This window comes from Sorghum bicolor, chromosome 7, assembly GCF_000003195.3.
Source record: "Sorghum bicolor cultivar BTx623 chromosome 7, Sorghum_bicolor_NCBIv3, whole genome shotgun sequence".
Taxonomy (NCBI): domain Eukaryota; kingdom Viridiplantae; phylum Streptophyta; class Magnoliopsida; order Poales; family Poaceae; genus Sorghum; species Sorghum bicolor.
Genome location: NC_012876.2, coordinates 61,895,856 through 61,915,238, shown reverse-complemented (window position 1 = coordinate 61,915,238; position 19,383 = coordinate 61,895,856). Strand labels below are relative to the sequence as shown.

At 43.0% G+C, this 19,383-nt stretch overlaps 2 protein-coding genes across 3 annotated transcripts; one reads left to right on the top strand and one right to left on the bottom strand.

Moving 5' to 3' along the window:
- On the bottom strand, positions 695–4,630 carry LOC8060574 (solute carrier family 35 member F1). The gene is made up of 11 exons (XM_002444613.2): positions 4,089–4,630; positions 3,342–3,436; positions 2,748–2,805; positions 2,475–2,669; positions 2,235–2,311; positions 2,028–2,110; positions 1,868–1,919; positions 1,653–1,721; positions 1,458–1,544; positions 1,210–1,274; positions 695–1,095 (listed from the first exon to the last, which is right to left on the bottom strand). Exons 1-11 carry the CDS (start codon positions 4,240–4,242, stop codon positions 996–998), a joined length of 1,035 nt encoding a protein of 344 aa, XP_002444658.1. The 5' UTR covers positions 4,243–4,630; the 3' UTR covers positions 695–995.
- On the top strand, positions 8,213–12,744 carry LOC8060573 (PTI1-like tyrosine-protein kinase 3). Of its 2 annotated transcripts, none has more exons than XM_021464189.1 (8): positions 8,213–8,574; positions 9,280–9,413; positions 10,520–10,752; positions 10,886–11,012; positions 11,126–11,399; positions 11,695–11,827; positions 12,142–12,228; positions 12,386–12,744. In XM_021464189.1, exons 2-8 carry the CDS (start codon positions 9,326–9,328, stop codon positions 12,527–12,529), a joined length of 1,086 nt encoding a protein of 361 aa, XP_021319864.1. In that variant the 5' UTR covers positions 8,213–8,574; positions 9,280–9,325; the 3' UTR covers positions 12,530–12,744. The 2 variants fall into 2 exon arrangements, with proteins under 2 accessions (XP_021319864.1, XP_002445776.1); XM_002445731.2 differs by having other exon boundaries at positions 9,274–9,413.

Sequence of the window (19,383 nt, the reverse complement as noted above, 5' to 3'; positions counted from 1 at the left end):
CTGTCTTGTGCTTAAGAGACTGGCGTGAGGCGAGGTGACGCCTTAATAATTAAGGAAAACTTTAGCAGCTTAGAGCAGTAGATGATGAGCAAAAACCCCTCCCCTCCTGAAGTTCATGATGCATAATTAATTGGTCCTTTAACACCCAGGCTACTTAGAGATTCAGGGCATGTTTGTATGATGTAGATTTCAAAAACTTTGGTTTTATAATCTAATAAAGAGGTACATAATCGTGGTTTAGGGGAAAAAAAAAGAAAAAGTAGTGCTACAGTTTCTAAAATTCCAAAAAGACTAGTAGTTTCAAGATATAATAAGATTTGTTGTATCTAGACACCCAGCAGTTTTTTGAAAAGCAAAGTATTTTGGAAAACCATAGTAGTTTTCCAGTACTCCAAAAAATATTTTGCATCTAAGGCCAATTCGGTTTGTCGACGCCCCCATCAAGTCATCCTTTTCTAACCTTGTCCTTGCTGCCTCCTATCTAAACTAACAAACAGATCTATCCTCGAATCCTCTTTCTTAATTTTTTTTTTCCTTACGTTATCCACTGATACAATATACATCTGCAAACACTACAGCCGTGGGTAATAAACAAAGATCACCTTGTCTAGTATGTTTGGTTCTTCCTTCTTACGTCAAATAGAGTCCTTAGCTTTCGTGAAGTATATAAGGTCAAATTGGTTAAAGTTTGAAGAATTGGCAATGTCTCAGCCTAAGCTTCTGACGGTTCACCATTGGTGTTTTACCGATTGTTCTTTTACGTAAATAGGAGTATAATATCACTATTTCCGTCAAGTCTCAAGTAAGTCCTGCTACACTTCATCAAATTCTCTGAAAATATTGCCGCTCTCAAGCAGTCCAAGCCTGAACTCCCAAGCTCTTCCTATTATCCTAGTGCTATATGCGCTCGATCGCCTTCCAAGCCATGCAACTACTCATCACAGCTAATCTAGTAGCCTCCTGGATGTCTGGCAGCCATTGCTGGCACCAGAGCTTCACACTGGGTTCCGCGTTCCAGCCTCCTCGTCCCTGTCCTTGCCATGCTCGTCGCTGGCCCCGGCGACCTGGGCCGTCTCCTCCACTTCATTGGAGCCCCTGCGTGCAACCAGAGTCCTCTTAGTCTCAGTAATAGTTAGAACCATATGTGTAAGCGTGCCAGGATGCAGCCATAGCTGTAAGAGATGATGGTGAAAGTGAAACGATACATACTTGTATGAGTATAAGACGATGCCGCCCGCCGTGGCGGCGAAAGCAACGAAGTAGATCCAATCGACCTGTCCATGTTTAAACACACGCTTGGTGAGTACATTTTGTCAGTTATAGTACTGCTTGGCAACCATGAACTTAGACAAGCTGAGTCCTTCGGTTCTCTTGAGCAAGTTTCACAGCAAGGTACTAGTATCTAGTTCTCCTAGTAGGAATTCTGAATGTAGAGGAATGCAGTGCAGTGGACAAACCTTCTCATGGTAAGCAAAGATGCGGATCAGAACAGCCCACATGTCTGAAGTCAGGAGCGAGAGGTTCAGCATGGTTGCGCCACATATCTGCGACAGACAAAGGGAATGCAAATGCAAATCCAATGTCAGAAAAAAAACTGAAAAATACATACTAGTAGTCAGGATCATCAGTTAAGCTCAGCAATCCTGCAGTACCTTTAAAATTATTGGTACAGTTGAGTAGAACAGGAACATTGCTACTGCGAATCCAACAAAAGGGAGCACCTGAAACAAGAGAAAAAGGCCATATAAGGAGAATCATAACTATGTCTGGATAATAGTAGACAAATAATCTTGGATTTGCATCGATCAGAGCTTAAGGAATGAAATCAGAATGTTTGGCATCAAGAAGGATGGGGAGAGATACTTACAGCACCAGAAGTCCATGTGATCGAGTGAAGTTCTTTTCGCTCGAGTATACTACTGTTGCAATGTCAAGGAAATAATAATATAGAAATTTCTTTGGACAGGAGGAGAGTATAGAATATGATGGAAAATACTAAATAAAATGGGTTTTATTCCAAAGGATACATTTGTATGCCACTGACAATTGCTCCAAAAAGTCCCAACATTGCCATCAACTCCACTCTGTTGCTTTTCTTGATAACAAACTCCTGAATTTCAGCGAGAAGAATTGCTAAATCTCTTTGAACACGTTTTTTTACAACCAACTAGAAACAACTGATGATCATATAAATAGTTGTAACATGCAAGTAAAGACAAGCAAGTCGCTGATACCTCAGTAACATTACTGCAAGCATAAAGCATTGAACCAAGAATTACAAACAGATCACCCTTCAATGGATTAGGTCCTTCTGCAAGACATGTCAAAATGTAAGGGAAAGGGGGGAAATGCTATGTTGATAAATGCTGAGCACAGAAATTGAACAATTTGCCAGTGTCCGTGAAAATATTGTTGTTTTTATATGGCCCTGTAGCATAGGCGCATATATAGCACGATAAGAAGCATATTCTTACTAGCTCGATCAGAGGCATGGACGTCTGAAAATACAACTAGTATAAGGCCAACCACACAAACTCCGACGCCAAGGAACTTCCTCAACCCATACTTTGTCTTCAGAAATACCCAAGTAAGAACAATGACGCACGGAATTGACCAGCAATCCAACAGCATCACGCTTGTCAAAGATGTGTACTGGTATGACTTCACAACTGCACAAGCAAACAAAAAACATTAATGGAGCAACAGAAACTGAAATAATGTTTTAATTTATGTTGTTAAGTACATACCAATATAATTAGCTTCCACATCGATAATTCCAAGAATTAAGTAGTAGTACCATTTTATCTGCACAGAAAAGTGTACAGATTCTGCATTACGATGACACCTATAAACATTATGACTGCCAACCAAAAAATTGGCCTAACCAAGCTGTATTTGAAAACAGAATCAGAATATTTTCGAAAGATGGGCTTGCAAGGCTGTGCAAGTTTCTTTCAAAAGAGGAGTTTAGTTACAGCCTCTAATGGGAAAACAGAATCAGAATAAGCATCAATCCTGCTGTGCTCCTGTCCTACACCACCAGAATAGGCAGCGATCATAGGCCCTAACTATTGAGAAAAGATAAGATAAGCTATTATATACACATGCACATGTGACATGTCAAACTTGTAGGCTACAAGCAAGCTTCAACGGTGTAGGAAGGACCCGAGGTCAAAATGGAATAAGCCAAAAGGATGGCCATGCGCTCGAGAAGCCGCAAATGGCCAAGAACAGGAATCAACAGGTTCTTTACGTCGCTGCACATTTTCCGTGTATGAACTTTCTGACATGACAGCTCACTCTGACGTAACAGTTGCAACTTTGAAGGATGCATTGCATACCGTGAGGGGCTGCCGCCGGTAGAGGAGAACGCCGCCGTAGGCCACAGCTAGGAGGATGTAGTTCAGGAGCGACTGCGATGTCGGCGCGTTGATCCCTGAAAATATGTTTCAGTGTCAGTCAACTGATCACAAGTAGAACCATCTCAACTCAAAATATGTTAAAGTTAGCTGAGACCAACGTATGCATCCAACTGAAACAGAAGAATTATTTAAAAAAAAACAACTTTTCCCCAGTGAAATGATTAGTCAAAGAGCTCAGGCAATGAACTAACAATGAGTAAATAATAAATTGTAGTAGCACCCAGGCAACAGAGGACATCAGATACTGCGTAAGTGCGGAAAGGCAGGCACGATGTTTGATCGAAAAAGGTTACAGATTTTATACTGTGTTTGTGTGTTGGAGAGAAAAAAAAATCTGTGTCGAGCTGGAGCAAAAGCGTCGCGAGTCGACGGCAGAGGATCCAGATTCCCCTACTTCGTCGCTGCACCACCAGAAGAGTCAAAAGCGCAAATCTTTCCGGCAGATTTCGATCGGCTTCGTCACGGAACGTGCGTGCGTGCGTGCGCGATCCCTCAATAATTCCCAACAGGCAACACAACAGTACCGAGCACTCGCCGTCGTCGTCGTCGGCGGCGGCGGCGAACCAATCGACGCGCGATGGCTGGCGGCGGCCGGCGGGCGGGGAAGGCGACGCGCGGTGTGTGCAGTGTAGTGTACTAGGACTGTAGGTATACACGCAGACGTACCTCGGCGGGCGAGCTCGGAGGAGGCGAAGCCGGTGGCCGTGATGAGTAGCGAGACGAACTGCCCCAGCGCGAGGCCCAGCAGCGTCTCCCGCCGCACCCACCGGCGCCGCGCGCCGCCTGCTGCCGCACCCGCACCCTCGTCCGGCGGCGCCATTGATTACTAGCCCTCTCCTCCCTTCCTTGGACCTCTGTCCTCCTCCTCCTCCTCCTCCTCCTCCTCCTCCACGCGTCCTCTGCTCCTCGCCGCGCTGTCCGGCCGTCTCCCGCCGGGAAATAGATCGATCAGGCGATCGGCAGCAGGTGCGCGCGCGCGGCGCGGTGGTGGGAACTGGGAACTGGGAAGCCAAGAAGCTGCCAAGGCGAACTAATTGCCAGCCAGACGGCCCGCCCGCGCGCGCGAGCGCTAGTGGTGTGCTCTTGTGGCCTTTGGCAGTGCAGATTGGATTGGGCGCGGCCTTGTTGCGAGTTGCGACCAAGAGGAAGGGTAGGATAGGATATCGATGGCGCATTATTGGACTCATCGGAGGGTTGGTGATGGATGGAGTTTGACGCTTCGATAGGCTCGGAGATTAGGGTCTGCGGCAGAGACGGCGACGCCCGTTCATAGGCTCGCTTCGCTTGTCATCGCATTTTGCGCTACCCTAAACACTCCCATCATTCGCGTCAAAAATAAACGCTCCCATCAGATTTAGGAATCGGTTTATTATTGTTTAATTTGTTTTATTAGGCAACCTGATAAATTTGATTTAATTTTCTGAACAAACCTCGTCTTGATCATCACTGATGACATCGCAGATTAATTAGAATCTCCTGGCCAAAAAAATAAAAGACAACAGTGAATTTATTTAAGACTAGAAGATAAGCAAAATAAATCTAAAAGGTCCCAATTCTTTTTTGCTACCAATGGTCTCGACTCTTTTGCCACTTGTGGTCTCGCCATATAAAGGAATATAAATAAGGAGAACAGTGATGGCAGCAATGCCCGCTGTTATGGCCTTGTTTAATTTCTAAAAATTTTTTGTTTGAGGTACTGTAGCACTTTTTATTTATTTTTTGTCCAATCATGAACTAACTATGCTTAAAAGATTTGTCTCGTAATTTATAGGTAAACTGTGCAATTAGTTTTTATTTTCGTCTATATTTAATGTTTTATACATGTGTCGTAAGATTTGATGTGATGAAGAATTTTGAAAAAAAAAATTGGTTTTTAGGGTGACGAACAAAGCCATATGTGGGCTTGTTTAGTATCACGCCATGTATTTGTCACATCACAAACTGTTCGGTTGCTATCTTAATCGTGGTACGCCACACGTTTGCATGTAGGCCATCTTATGTGGGGATGTCTCACATTGGTTTCTTGCCACCGCCTCACCCGCTGTTTTGGCAGGCTTTGGTCAGAGCCAAACACAACTTAATCATATGTATGTGTCTGTTCGTTTATCTGAAAAGTTATAAAAAAATATAATTCGTTAATTTACTATAAAAAAACTACTAAATAGCTAATAAATTTAATATATAAACTCAAACGAACATGCTCTAAACCATTTAGATGATTTTATTTGTACTTAACTGCCGCTGCCACATACATACAATCACCACAAGAAACGAGGACGTTGTTTGGTCGCTATATACATTACGATGCGCCACATGGTTGCACCACATCGGTCTTTGCCACCACCTCACCTACCGCTGTGGCAGGCTGCAGATAGGAGCCAAACGCACACGTCCAAGACCATGTTTCCGACTCATATTAGCACTTTCACTAATAATATTTCAATAATTAGTTAACTTATATTATTAGTTTTGTAATAGTTTTGCTACTGTATAAACTCAAAAAAATGAACTGTCAAAACCTAAATAGTGTAGTCAAAATCAATCATCATAGGTTGAGAATTCTGTATCCATTCTTTTTCATACAATTCAACTTTGGTTCATACTGACCGTAACTTTTTAGGCTTTAGTTTCCGGTTGGGGACAAAGGCTACATATATCTAGCTTTCCCCGAGTGAAAACGAACGGATGGCGTAGTCTTTGCTTCCATGATTGGATTTTTTAGAGTTGAGACGTGTGGCAAGATGCCCTTTAGGCCTTGTTTGGATGTTGTCGGATTCATCTCAATCCACATGTGTTGGAGTGGATTGGGGTGGAATTTAGTTCAAGTTATACTCCAACCCACCCCAACACATGTGGATTGATACGAATCCGACTACATCCAAACAAGGCCTTATTTTGAGATTTTGACCCTGCAAATTTTTCTGCTTTATTCTAAGTTATAAATAACACGCCTTTCCACGGCCAAAAGTCTCGCCAGTCCGCCACAATAATCTGAGATCGTCCACAGCGACGTGTCTTGTGCTTTATTCTTTGCTGGGAACTGGTCGAAAAGTTCTACAAGCAAAGCAATGCACTGCGTACGTCTCTCCCCTTGGTCATGCTCAAAAGCCGTCTTCTTCCACTCACACAAAAGCACACACTGCTCTAAGCTATATCTTTCACCTATCAAAGAGGCATCTTGAGGTCTTTTTCTTTTCTCGTGCAACATGTACAGTCCTAGTTGCAGTCATAATGTACATATATTATGATTCATTCACATAGTCATGCATGGTGGACGTGCGTCCGACAAAATCATTTACCTTACCATTTACTAATACTAAATAAATGGCAGCTATTTAGTAGGTTATTAGCCAATAGATAGATTGGGTGTTTATACCCTTCCACCAGGAATTAATATATCCTTGCAGCTCTTTTTTTTTTCAAGCACTTCTCTTACAAGTGTGTCTGTGACTAGTTCACTCTCCACCTCCGGTCTCCACTACACCGAACTCCATCATGAGTCAGATTTACTGGAGTTGTAGTGCCACCAGCTGGACCATCTCGCAGTCTAGCTCTAGCTCTAGCTCCGGGAGCAGAGGTTCTCATGGAATGATGGGAATCATCTCATACTCCCTCGCTCCCAAAAAGAGTGTCGTTTTAGGTTTTCGTGTCACAAGTTTGACTCGATTTATAGAAAATATGTGCAATATTTGTGTCTCGAAATAAATTTGTTAAAAAACTAGACTTAAAGATCTTTTCAATGATACTAATTATGTACTATAAATATTAATATTTTTTACTATATATTTAGTTAAAGTTATTTCTTGAAAAGCGCAAACGACACTTATTTTGGGACGGAGGGAGTATGTCCTTGGGATGATGTGTGGTACTCTCCAGACTAACAATAGTGCAATTCTAGGATTGAGATAAGTCTTTTTTTTAAAAAAAAAAGTTTGACCGAGTCTATAGAAGATAGTATTAATATTTATGTCTCTAGATAGGTTCTACAATCAAAATATATTTTAAAACTAATAATTCAATGATACTTATTTAATATAGATCATACTCGGAATTCATGCAACGAGAAGCAGTCGAAAAAACACAAGCCCTATATTACTAGATAATAAAATATACTACGTAGTATCTAAGATGATTGTGTGAATCTCGAAATCTGCCTGTGTTTTTGAAAAAAAAGAAAGAAATCAAGCGGGTGCACACGTTTTTGGGAGCACGTCAAGAATGTGGCACACGTTTTTCTGTGTCAAAAACAAAACGGCGCCACTGCCGGCGTGTATGGACGTGTCTTGGGCCTGAGCCACTTTCCTCCGAATTCGGATTCGGAATCCGTCTGTCTGCCTGCCTGCCTGCTTCGGATTCGAGCCCTCGTCGAGGCGTCCGCCCAGTTCCTCGCGGACTTTGAGAGCAGCAGGCCTTGAAGCGATGATGAATGGGAAAAATTCTGCGTAGGCCCATGGTCTGATGGGCCGCTGGAGAAATTCTCACCGGGCCGGGTCCCCTCTCCATCCATATGTCCGTTGGAACGTGCCGGCCCGGCGGAATTTTCCTGCAATCTGTCGCGACCAAGAACAGTTGCTTGCCACCTTAGTAATAAAAAAAAAAAACAATGCGTTGTCGATCAAAGCTCTGGCTTTTAGCGAGTTTTTAAGCTTGTTTATTTATTTATTATTATTATATTATTATATTAATAAGGCGGCGGCGGCTAATCAATCAATCAAACTGTCAAACTCCACGGCGACCAAATCCGCGGGAACAGCTTCAGAGGTGCGGGAGGCAGATCAATCAGTCAGTCAGTGAGAGTCGGCAATAATAGGGGGGGGATGATCACCAAACGCATTAGAAAAAGCGCGGCGGAGGAGCTGGAAAGACCGGTGCCGGCGGAGGCCGACAGGCAGGCTACAGCCGGAAAGGCGACTCCGCCGCCCCCGCTGAAATGGCAGCGAAATGATTTTCCCTCCCCCTGGCAGCACCAGCTCAGTCACAGCACAGCCAGACCAGACGCCGCCCTCCTCCTGCTCTGCTCCCTCCGTCCTCCGTCTTCCTCCTTGCCCCTCTGGAGGCGAGCCGCCAGCCCAGAAAACCAATCGAACAGCGCGAGCGAGGCCGCCCGCCTCCACTGCTCGCCCGCGTGCGTGCGTCCCGATCCCGGCAGCAGGTGAGGGTTTCGCTCCTTCTCGGCTTTGTTTGGCGATCCTTTTTTTTTTCTCATTGTTGCGGTTTTGTGAGCTGAAACTGAAAAGGGGGTCCCGCCTGCATTTACGTTGGTTTTGGGTGGCTTGATATTTTGGGAAACTAAATCCGGGTCATTTGTGGGTTCTTCAAATTAAAAGGGGGTGACTGCACTAGAATGTTTGAGCTGAAACCGAATGCTTTGAGTTTGAGCTGAGATCAATGCTTTTAGTATCTCTCTCTGAATGTCTCAAACACACTAGAGATGTCATTGCGGCAATAATATTGTGGCTCTCCGCAGATTTATGTTTTTGTTTGGACTCTGAAGAGGTCCCAGTTGGTTGATCATATCATGGAAGCCGTGTAGCAATGCTTCATCTCTGTAAAGAAGTAGAATGTGGGCTGGTAGAATATATGTTCCTTTTCAAATTGGACAAGCTTGAGAAAATTCCATGCCATGCAATCTTGTATATGTAATCTGTTCTTCCTGGTTTGTTTTCTTTGTGGTTTTCGACTACTGTAACTGAATGGCAAGTAGTTACTTGCTAGTTTAGTGTTACCATTTGTGTTTTTTTGAAGCTTTCCCCAAAGATTAAAATGTTGGGTGAAATGGCTGCTGCATGAAACTTATTAGACTTACTGATGCTTACATCACATATGCTTGCCTTTTTCATTTAAAATGAAGGAACAGAAAAGGAAGGAAAAGAAGAACCAAGAGCAGAGTTGAATAGGCCATTATGCGCCGGTGGCTTTGCTGCAGTCATTTTGACACGCCATATCTCGAAAACGAAAATGGATTTACAAGCAGTCCTGATAAAACAAGTGGTACGTCTATTGTTTACGATATATTTCTTATATTTATCTGCGTTATTTTATCACCCTACAGCAGATTACAGCGCAAATTTTAATCTGTACTTTGTATTATGAAAGGCAGATGACATAATTGTGGGATTATTTGGCCCCTGCCAGTGCCAGTAGATCAAATTTGTATTAGATGAATGGCGCAGAGCATAACATGTGAGGACAAGTTTTGGTTTTGATAGAAAGAAATTTTTGCTAGAACAAGTCCCAATTTTATTCCCTATATGGTATGCCCAATGGAAAATTTGAAACGATTTTTATCATATATTTTGTCTACAGCTTAAGATATGTTGGATACATTTCACGTTAGCTGAATGTACCGTGTTGTATGCAATATAAGTTCGCCAATCTGACAGTTTCATTAAAAAAATGCACCATGTTGTTGATCAAACAGCTGCATTTAAACATTGTTGTACAAATTCTAAAGTCTAAAATGATACTAGTTCAGGCCTGGGTCAGCAAGCTAGCTGTACACATTAGTTTTCTAGAAAGATTAATGATTCTCAGGCCTGCTACATGGACAGCTCAATGGATGAGGCACAAGCACAACCCCACCTGAAATTTTCATTTGAAAAGGAGAACCGAGTACAAGCTTGCTACTGCTTTGTTAGTTGCTTATCAGGCCAGCATTAGTACCCACACATGATATCTATCAATACGTCCTATCGAGAGATAACCAAGTAGAATTGACTGGAGTAGTATTCAACACTTTGATTGAACTTTCGTCCTTCTCGTTCGACTGACTTAATAGTCAAAGACATAGAAATATAAATGTAGCTACAATATTCTCAATGCAAAGCCAGATAAATTTGAGTTTACGCAAGGCATTTCAGGTAGCAGGTTTGGTACAGATGAGGACACTGATTAGTTAGAATGTCTTGTCATGCTGATTGAACTTTTAGGTGGTTCAGTTACCTTCTAATTAGGTGGTTCTTACTTTTCATTGTTTTATGTTATTCAATATGGAGATGGGTTTACATGGCATGCCTATAATTGTGCTGCGGCTTTTATCTCTGCATTCTATGCTTCTGCTGCTGATATCATAATCATATTCAACATATGCCTTTCAGGAAACGATTTGAATTCAAATAGTGATCCTGCAAAACCGCCTTCCATCGAAGTACCTGCATTGTCATTTGATGAATTGAAAGAAAAGACAGATGATTTTGGGTCCAAGGCTTTGGTTGGTGAGGGGTCATATGGAAGAGTATATTATGCTGTTCTGGAAACCGAACAACATGTGGCTGTAAAGAAGCTTGATACTTCAGCAGATCCTGAGCCTGATAATGAATTTCTAGCACAGGTGTATATTCTACACTCTTATTAACTGCAATAAAATTGTTTTGCGATTTATCCATTTTGTGATAATGTTTTGTATACTGTTTATGCTTAACATTGAACAATTTTCTTTTTCCCTTTTCCTATTTTGGATGTAGGTGTCCACTGTTTCAAGATTAAAACATGAAAATTTTGTGGACTTGCTTGGTTATTGTATTGAAGGAGATCAACGCCTACTGGCTTATGAATTCGCTACAATGGGCTCTCTACATGATATTTTGCACGGTATGCATCTAAGCCACTTAGCTGATATGTGGCATTTGGAGATAAAACAAAAACTATTCATGAATAAACATGAATATCTTTTAAAACTTCTATTTTTTTCCTCTTTTCAACAGGAAGAAAAGGTGTTGCAGGTGCACAACCTGGACCTGCTCTTGACTGGATGCAAAGAGTCAAAATTGCTGTTGATGCTGCAAAAGGTCTTGAATATCTTCATGAGAAGGTGCAACCTTCCATTGTCCATCGAGATATACGGTCTAGCAATGTTCTTTTATTTGAGGACTACAAGGCTAAAATTGCAGACTTCAATCTTTCAAGCCAATCTCCAGATATGGCTGCTCGTCTTCATTCTACTCGCGTCCTCGGAACCTTCGGATACCATGCTCCAGAGTAATTATTTGACATAAATATGCACTTTGTTCATAGTTTACATACTATATCCTAATCATAAAACATGTCTTTTGACTATTTTGCGACTATATCAATGGCCAATGAGAAATTGGCTAATATAAACTTATAAAGTAGCTAAGAAGTAAGAACCAACAAATGAACTGATAATAGAATTTTTTTCTATTTTTTAGGTTATAGATATTTGGATCTGATGAGAGGCACGAGATGGATATTTTGGAACTTTATCTTTGTTTCCATCTTATCGCTGACATAAGAAATCTCTTATGCATTGCAGGTATGCTATGACTGGCCAGCTGACTCAAAAAAGTGATGTATATAGTTTTGGGGTTGTCCTTTTAGAGCTTCTAACTGGAAGGAAACCTGTAGATCATACAATGCCAAGGGGCCAGCAGAGTCTTGTTACATGGGTATGAATTAGATTCTTCACACTACAATTCTGAATGATGTTCTAAAAATCAGTCTTTTGCCATTTTCCCTGAACTTTTTACCAACAACCTATTTAGACATGCGTCTTTCTGTTTGTTATAATAATCCAAAAATGTACGTGATGGCGGAGAATGCGTGCAAGTTCTGTGTTGTGCCGAAGGACCTACACAAATATAGCAAAAGAATATCAACAACTTTATGTATTATTGTTAGTGGTCTGATTTATCATGTATGTTTTCCATGTTTTTTTTATGAGAATTTTTTTTAATGAGATGTTTTTCCATGTTCAACTCAGGCAACACCAAGGCTTGGTGAGGACAAGGTGAAACAATGTGTTGATCCAAGATTGAATGGAGAATACCCTCCAAAGGGAGTTGCAAAGGTATGTCCATTCTCTCCTTCCATGTGTCCTTTATTTGTGATACAAAAATCCACATTTTTCAAAAGTTATTAGTATAAACAAAATCAGCATTAGTTGCAACAAATTTGTGAAATACCAAGCCATCAGCAAATAGTTTTCCTTTTTGTTGTTGATGCAGCTAGCGGCAGTGGCGGCTCTCTGTGTGCAATACGAATCTGAGTTCAGACCAAGCATGAGCATAGTAGTGAAAGCATTATCTCCTCTTCTTGTAAATGCACCATATCAGCCGGCTGGTGCTCCTGATATATCTTCAGATGCCTGACAACATGCACAACTCAAAACCCATGTAAAGAAACACCATTTATTTTCGGTATGCCATTTTTATGAGTTACTTATCTTTCGTAAAATCTGAATTGTGTGTATTTATTGGAGAGGAAGGGAAGGAAAAGGAGTAATGCGTTTATTTTGAACCCATGTACTTCATATGCTTGAGAGCTGCTGCAGAAAAGTTCATTACTTAATCTACACATTTGTGCATTTGGTGTTCTTCCCCTGTTTCATTCCTTTGTGTGTGTATGTGGGGGGGGGGGGGAGGGGGGCAGATCATTACCAGGGATTTTAGTTTTAGGGGAATTCTTTTCAAAAAAAAAGGGGGGGGATTCAATGAAATTTTGTGAATTCTACCTTACCTGCTGGTGAATGAAGAAAGTTCAATGAAGTTTGAAATTTTCGATTGTGTTATGATTATATAATTGAATATTACATATAATGTCAAAAGATATTTGTATTGAAGTGGAGACCATTTTCTGCTCCCAATTTTGCTGTCAAGGGCAAGTGGGGCCCACACGAGTGGAGTAAGGAAAAGTAGAAATCGCACGCTGGGGATTTTGAATCGGGGACCTCTTCTCTCGCAGAATCAAACCATCGGGCTACCGCAGGCTTCCTGATGAAACTGATGGGACACGACCTAGCAATTTTCAGAAATTCAAAAATTCCATATTCATTTAATTTTTTTTGTTGGACTTTGGAGTGGAAATTCCACAATCTGCAAATCCAGGTAACTCTGCCCATGGCCATGAATGAATCTTTCTGAAAAACCGGAATTGATATGGAACCCTGCTTTGTTGTTGGGGTGGTCTCAGAACTGAAACTTTTCAATAGTCGTATCTGTTAACGAAAAAATGCCTTCACTTTGAGTTTGAATTGTCCAATCCATACAACACGGTTACACGAACCTCTCAGAGAGAGAAAGAGAGAAGCACTTAATAAGAAGAAGAAAACCAGAATCTGTGACTCTGCCAACTAATAAACCCCTTCTCTCTAAGCAGTTCTGGCAACATGTTGGTATCCCTGTCAGCAACTCCGCTGTTAGTAATCCTTTGTAGCCCATTTATTTGTTGGCATGTTTGTTTATTCAGTTTTGCATGCACACGAGAGCCAGACTTGTGGTGTCCGTGTGCGTAGGTTGTAGTGGCCGAGACTCGCTCGCCATGAACTAGAGCATGCAAGCCATGGCCGGCTGTTGCGGCGCATGGGGATGGACGTGCGCACTCTGCGTGATCGTGCGGCCGTGGCTTGTGAAGCTCCTCTGTAATTCCAATAAATAGAACACTATGCATCAGAAAACGCTGCCGCGTTCGCAGCACCAAACTCTGTGTCCAGGTTTCGTGTGTGTTCTTCCAATTCCGTTCGTGAGCTTGTCGCCGGCATTCACTGGCGTTCTCCGTCGACCGGAGTCTAACAAGTGGCATCGGAGCTAGGATGGATCGAGCTCCGCGACGATCATGTCGTCACCGCCGCCGAAGAGCACAAAGGAGAAGGGCGACGGTTCCAGCGGCAAGTCCCCGCCGCGCTCACGCTCCCCACGGCGTCGCTCCCCGCGGCGTCGCTCTCGCCGCGGTGACCACAGCCGCTCAAAGACCCGCGACGCACGCCGTCCGCGGGAGATCGTCGTCGAGCGCATCATCCGCGAGGGGAGCAGCGGTGGCAACTGGCCGCAGCTGACGCGGACCAACTACCATGAGTGGTCGCTCCGCATGAAGTTGAAGCTGCAGGCGCGCCACCTCTGGGACGCCATCGAGTTCGACGACGTCGAGTTCGACAATGACCGCAGCGCCCTCGACGCCATCTGCAGCGCTGTCCCCGGCGACATGGTGCCCACGCTCGCCACGAAGGAGACGGCCAAGGAGGCTTGGGAGACCATCAAGACGCTCCGCATCGGGGACGAACGCGTGCGGACGGCCACGGCGCAGTCCCTCCGCGCCGAGTACGAGAACATCGCGCTCCGTGAAGGCGAGGCCATCGAGGACTTCTCCCTGCGCCTCACCGGGATCGTGCAGCGCCTTGCGACACTTGGCGACCCCGAGCCCGAGGCCAAAGTGGTGGCCAAATACCTCCGTGTCGCCCGCGCACGCTACAAGCAGCTGGTAATTTCAATTGAGACCTTGCTTGACATCTCTAAGCTATCCATTGAGGAGGTCACGGGAAGGCTCAAGGCAGCCGACGACGTCGAGACTGCACCAGCGCACACTGCGGGCGGCAAGCTGCTCCTTACGGAGGAGCAGTGGGTGGAGAGGTACAAGAAGAAGGGGGGAGACTCCCCTCGAGGCGGATCCAGCTCCGGCGGGCGCGGAAGAGGCCGTGGCTGTAACACTCTCGTGTTAAGCGAACTAAAACATGACATGTCATCATGAGCATTGCATCGTAAATTCGTTAAGCACACACTAATGCATTAACTTAAAATAAGTTTAAATTGGATGAATGTGTTTAGGAAGTAAAGTGTGTTTATTTTATGTATGGATGTTTGTTTTGGAATTTAAAAACCTTGGGTGAAAGTTTTTCCGAAAGGCTTAGGGGGGAAACCCTAGTTTTCAAAACCCTAGATTTGTCCCCTTTTGTGTAATTTAAAAACTAAGCAAAATTTGAAGTTGAGTTCAAAAGCAAAGTTGTATATCTTGTCAAGATGTACAACTTTGGTGTTTTGAGTTTTTGAAGTTTCAGTACAAAATTCAAAGTAGTTTTGAAAATACAGATTTCCGAAAAGTGTCCCCTTTTCAAACTTAAATCTCCAATTCAAAATCTGTTTGGAATTTTGAAAAGTGGTCAACATGAAAGTTGTAGAGCTTGAAAAGTTGAACAACTTTCATGTTGGGAGTTTTTCAAGTTGTTATGCAAAATCAAAAGTAATTTTGGAAACTCTGTTTTGCCCCAATTCAAAATTTGGGATTGAGATTGAATTTCAAAACTGTTTTGGCAAAATCACTAGTTTCCACTCAGAATCAGCTTGGGACACCTAAATATGTTTTGTAGCTCACAAAATTTTGCACAAGTTTATTTTTGGTAAAAATGTGGCTTCAGTTCATCTTTTGGTCGATTTTTGCAAAACCAGACAAAAAGGGGGGGATAAGCTTTGGCTCCTGTTCATGGCGGTGGACACCCGAGTCTGGATCGGTGAATGCCAGCGCATGGTCACCGTTTTACCTCGTCCACGCGCGTGTTCACGTCCGTGACGATGTGGAGCAGCTGCTGGCAACCAGAGGCGCGACGTGCCCTTCTCTGCTGCGCTCGTCGACTCCATTTCCGCCACCGGGGCACCGAAGCGCAGTACCCCGTCCCCATCCATATTGGACGTGCTCGATCCTCCTCGTATCAAATTGAGCTGTCCTCTACGTCCGTCACCTCCTTGCGAATCCAGAACACCACCAAGCTCGCCCCATAACCCTCTCAATCGCCGGGACGTCGCCATCTTCTCCATCTCCGGCCAGAACTGCCGCCGTGGGGCTCTTACCGTGGCCACGGTGTTCTAGTCGGTATCACGTTTCCCTGGCAGCTGTTTCGAGTTCCTCTTGTGTTCTAGTAGCTCATGCTCTCTCTCTTTTCCTTTGGGCGCGAACAGAATCGCCGGAACGAGCTCGCCGGAGCCGGAGCGCCCGCCCGATCGTGCTGTCTCCGTCGCCAGTGACATCCGCTGCTTCCCCGAGCCTTGCAGCGTGAGCACCACCCTTCCCAACCCCTGTGGAAGCTCGCTAGACCGTCGGTTTGCGCTCTATCGTATCCTGATGGCCGGACGATGGTCGGCCATGGAGGCCGTCCGCCGGTGACGTGGTTGCGATAGACAGAGGACGGTAGAGCGCGAGTGAGGGGTAGAGATCGATCCGCGGAAGTGAGGCGGAGCCGATGCGCGCGCGCGCGGAGGCCGAGGACCTCGCTATCGGCCGCCGGAGTCGCGGCCGAGCCGCCGCGCGTGTAGGGGATAGAACTGACAGGCGGGGTCTACCTGTCAGTGTCCCGCTGAGAGAGGGCGCGCGCGCAGAGCGGATGCGGGCCGGAAGTGCGGATGTGGGCCGGTTTGCGGGCCTTTTCACTGCGCTGTTTTCTTTTTCTTTTTCCTTTTTGTTCAAAAGTGATTGATGTTTGATTTTCTGTATTAAATCATGTGCTGATTCAAAAATTGTGAAAATTTTTGTATAAATTCCATAAGATGAGTAGAACACATGAAAAATATTAGATTCCATTTTCTGGCAGTTTGCATATATATGAAAATTGTCCCTGTTTAATAATAAATAAATCTTCCATGATTTTTAGTAAATTATGGGTATATCCAAAAATCATGAAATTTAATATGTGAGTTTGTGTTAATATTATTTAGCTTCATGATTAATTTCAGCTCTGTTTGATCAAGTATGCTCTGTTTCTTGATAGAGCTATTTAAAATGCTTATAAAAGAAATAGAAATAATTAATCCCTTTAGGCTTTGTGTGATATTTTGGATTGATTGGCAACCAGTGATTACTTAGCATAGTATGCTCCCTGGTTATGGTTTAATTCATGTACATGATCCTTATGATATGATAGGTCCACAACATTACTTAATAAAGATAATAAAATTAATTTAGTAATAATCCATGCTTTGATAGCTAGATTAGTTTGTTTCTCTATCATGAAGGTAAATTGTACTTGAGATAGTCATGCTTATGGTTGTCATCCAAGAACATGTAACCTGTCTTTATCATGCCATGAGTATATCATAATCATGCATATGCACTTTTACGTATAGAGTACGCTCCGGAAGAATCTGATCCCCAGTGGGTTTCTTCCGAGTTTGTGGATACTTCGAGTGTTGTTGAGTTGCCGAACGTCCCCTCCGACCAAGGCAAGCCCCGGACATTAAACCCTATCCTTGTATTTTCATAAAGTTATTTATATCACTTGAGTTAATATGATGCATTAGGTGAATAGGAGTTGAATGAATCCTATTTGCTGCATTATCTACCTTGATGATTTCAATATTAACCTTGATACTTGCTTTATGAAAATGCTTAGTATGCTTAGTCCTGCTTATTAGATAAGTTTTCAAATGAGAAAGTTTGAAGGGTTGTTGTGGAATACTTTTAAGGTCAATAATGTTCAACTTGAGACCGGTCGGTGGACTTGCTTTAAGAATGGAGTCTTAAAGTAGTGTCTCCAACTGTGTCGATTAAGGACCGTACCGTTGATTGGCCTGTTGTGATTGAGACCTTTGAGTACAGCCCACATGCGGCGGTAAGCCTTAGCTATAGCTATTCCGATACTTGAGAACGGCTAACCGCGTACTGGGAGTGGAAAGATGGCGAGAGTAGCGTGTACCCACCTTACGGATCTGAGATGACCGGGAAACATCTAGATTGGCTGTAGGATGGTGGTGTACTGTACTCTCGGGTGACGCTGGACCCGTTCTTGTATGGGAGGATCTATAGAAAAGGTTGACATATGCAAGATTAAGTTCTACATATGTCGTGTGGTACTGAATCCCCAGCTGGGTTTAATCGATTCGAATCGCCGTGTTTCCTCGGACATGGAACCTCAATCCTCACACCATCATCGTAGTAATAAGTGAATCTTTGGTATAAGAAAGAAGTGTTTTGCTTATGAAAGTTGGATAATGATACTGGCTAGTTATGAGTGATAATCTTGAGTTAAAACTTGAAATTAAGCTTTACTCGTAGTAAGCTTTTATGCAAAAGAAATACTTGATCTTGTTAAAGCTTTACCTTGAATCCCCATAGCCTGCATAACTGAGTCTTCACCTCTTTTATAGTCGGTTAAGTCTTGTTGAGTACTTTTGTACTCAGGGTTTTATTAACCCATGTTGCAGGTGAATCTCTTGATTATCCTTTTGATGGTCATGGGTATTTTACTCTTGTGGAGGAGAGTGATGATGATGAACCTGATGTGTGACCTTGGGCAAAGTAAAAACTTGTTGTGTGATCTATGGTTTATGTAATATAAAGTTCCGAAGCTTTTATGTATCAAAAACTTATGGTTTGTAAACTATGAACTTAAGTTTCAATCTATGTTATGTAACCTTTCCGCTTTTACTCTGATTTCTCTTATCTATGAAATGTTGTAATACTGTGATGCTTGATGAGGGAATTCCTGAAAAGAATGTTACGTGGATGATTCGGGTTTCCCGAGGACACCCGACAGACTTCTTGATTCATTTGGAACTCGTGCACGACGATCAGAAGTCTTTGGGACAATGATGTGTGCATGTGGGCCACTTAATTCAGGAGGTTCTGCCACAGCTGGTATCAGAGCAGGTTTCCCTTAGAAAGTATAGCAGTATTCATTTGAAAATTTCAAAAGCTTTTGAGTCAAACCAATTTTCAAATTAGTTTGAGTCCAAATTGCTTCTAAGCTTGTCTTATGCTTCGAACTTGTCTCAGTTCATTCTTTAGACTTATCCTTCTATCTAAATGGATATGTTCTTAGTATAATTATGGTGATATTTATATACAAGGAACAATGCTTTATAATGTTATAATATTGCCCTATTTATGAAAAGAACGTTTATGCACTTTTATATCAAGTGCCTAACTTAAAGTTAATTATTTGTTTGATGTATGCTTGGTTCGTAAGTGCGTTTCATGCATCATTATGGATAACATGTAATTAACTTTCCTCCTTAAAGTTGTTAATAATTAGAGGTAATATGTCCATCTAATTGTAAAACTCTATCCTTTAACCTTGGAACATATATAGTTCTAATATTCAAAATAAAAATATTTTGGCAGATGGCTCGTACCCGCCTAACCGCTCGCAAGTCCACCGGAGGTCGTGTCCCCAGGCACCAGTTGGCATCAAGGGATCCGCCACCCTCCGACAGCAGCGACAGCAGCACTGATAACTCCAGCGACG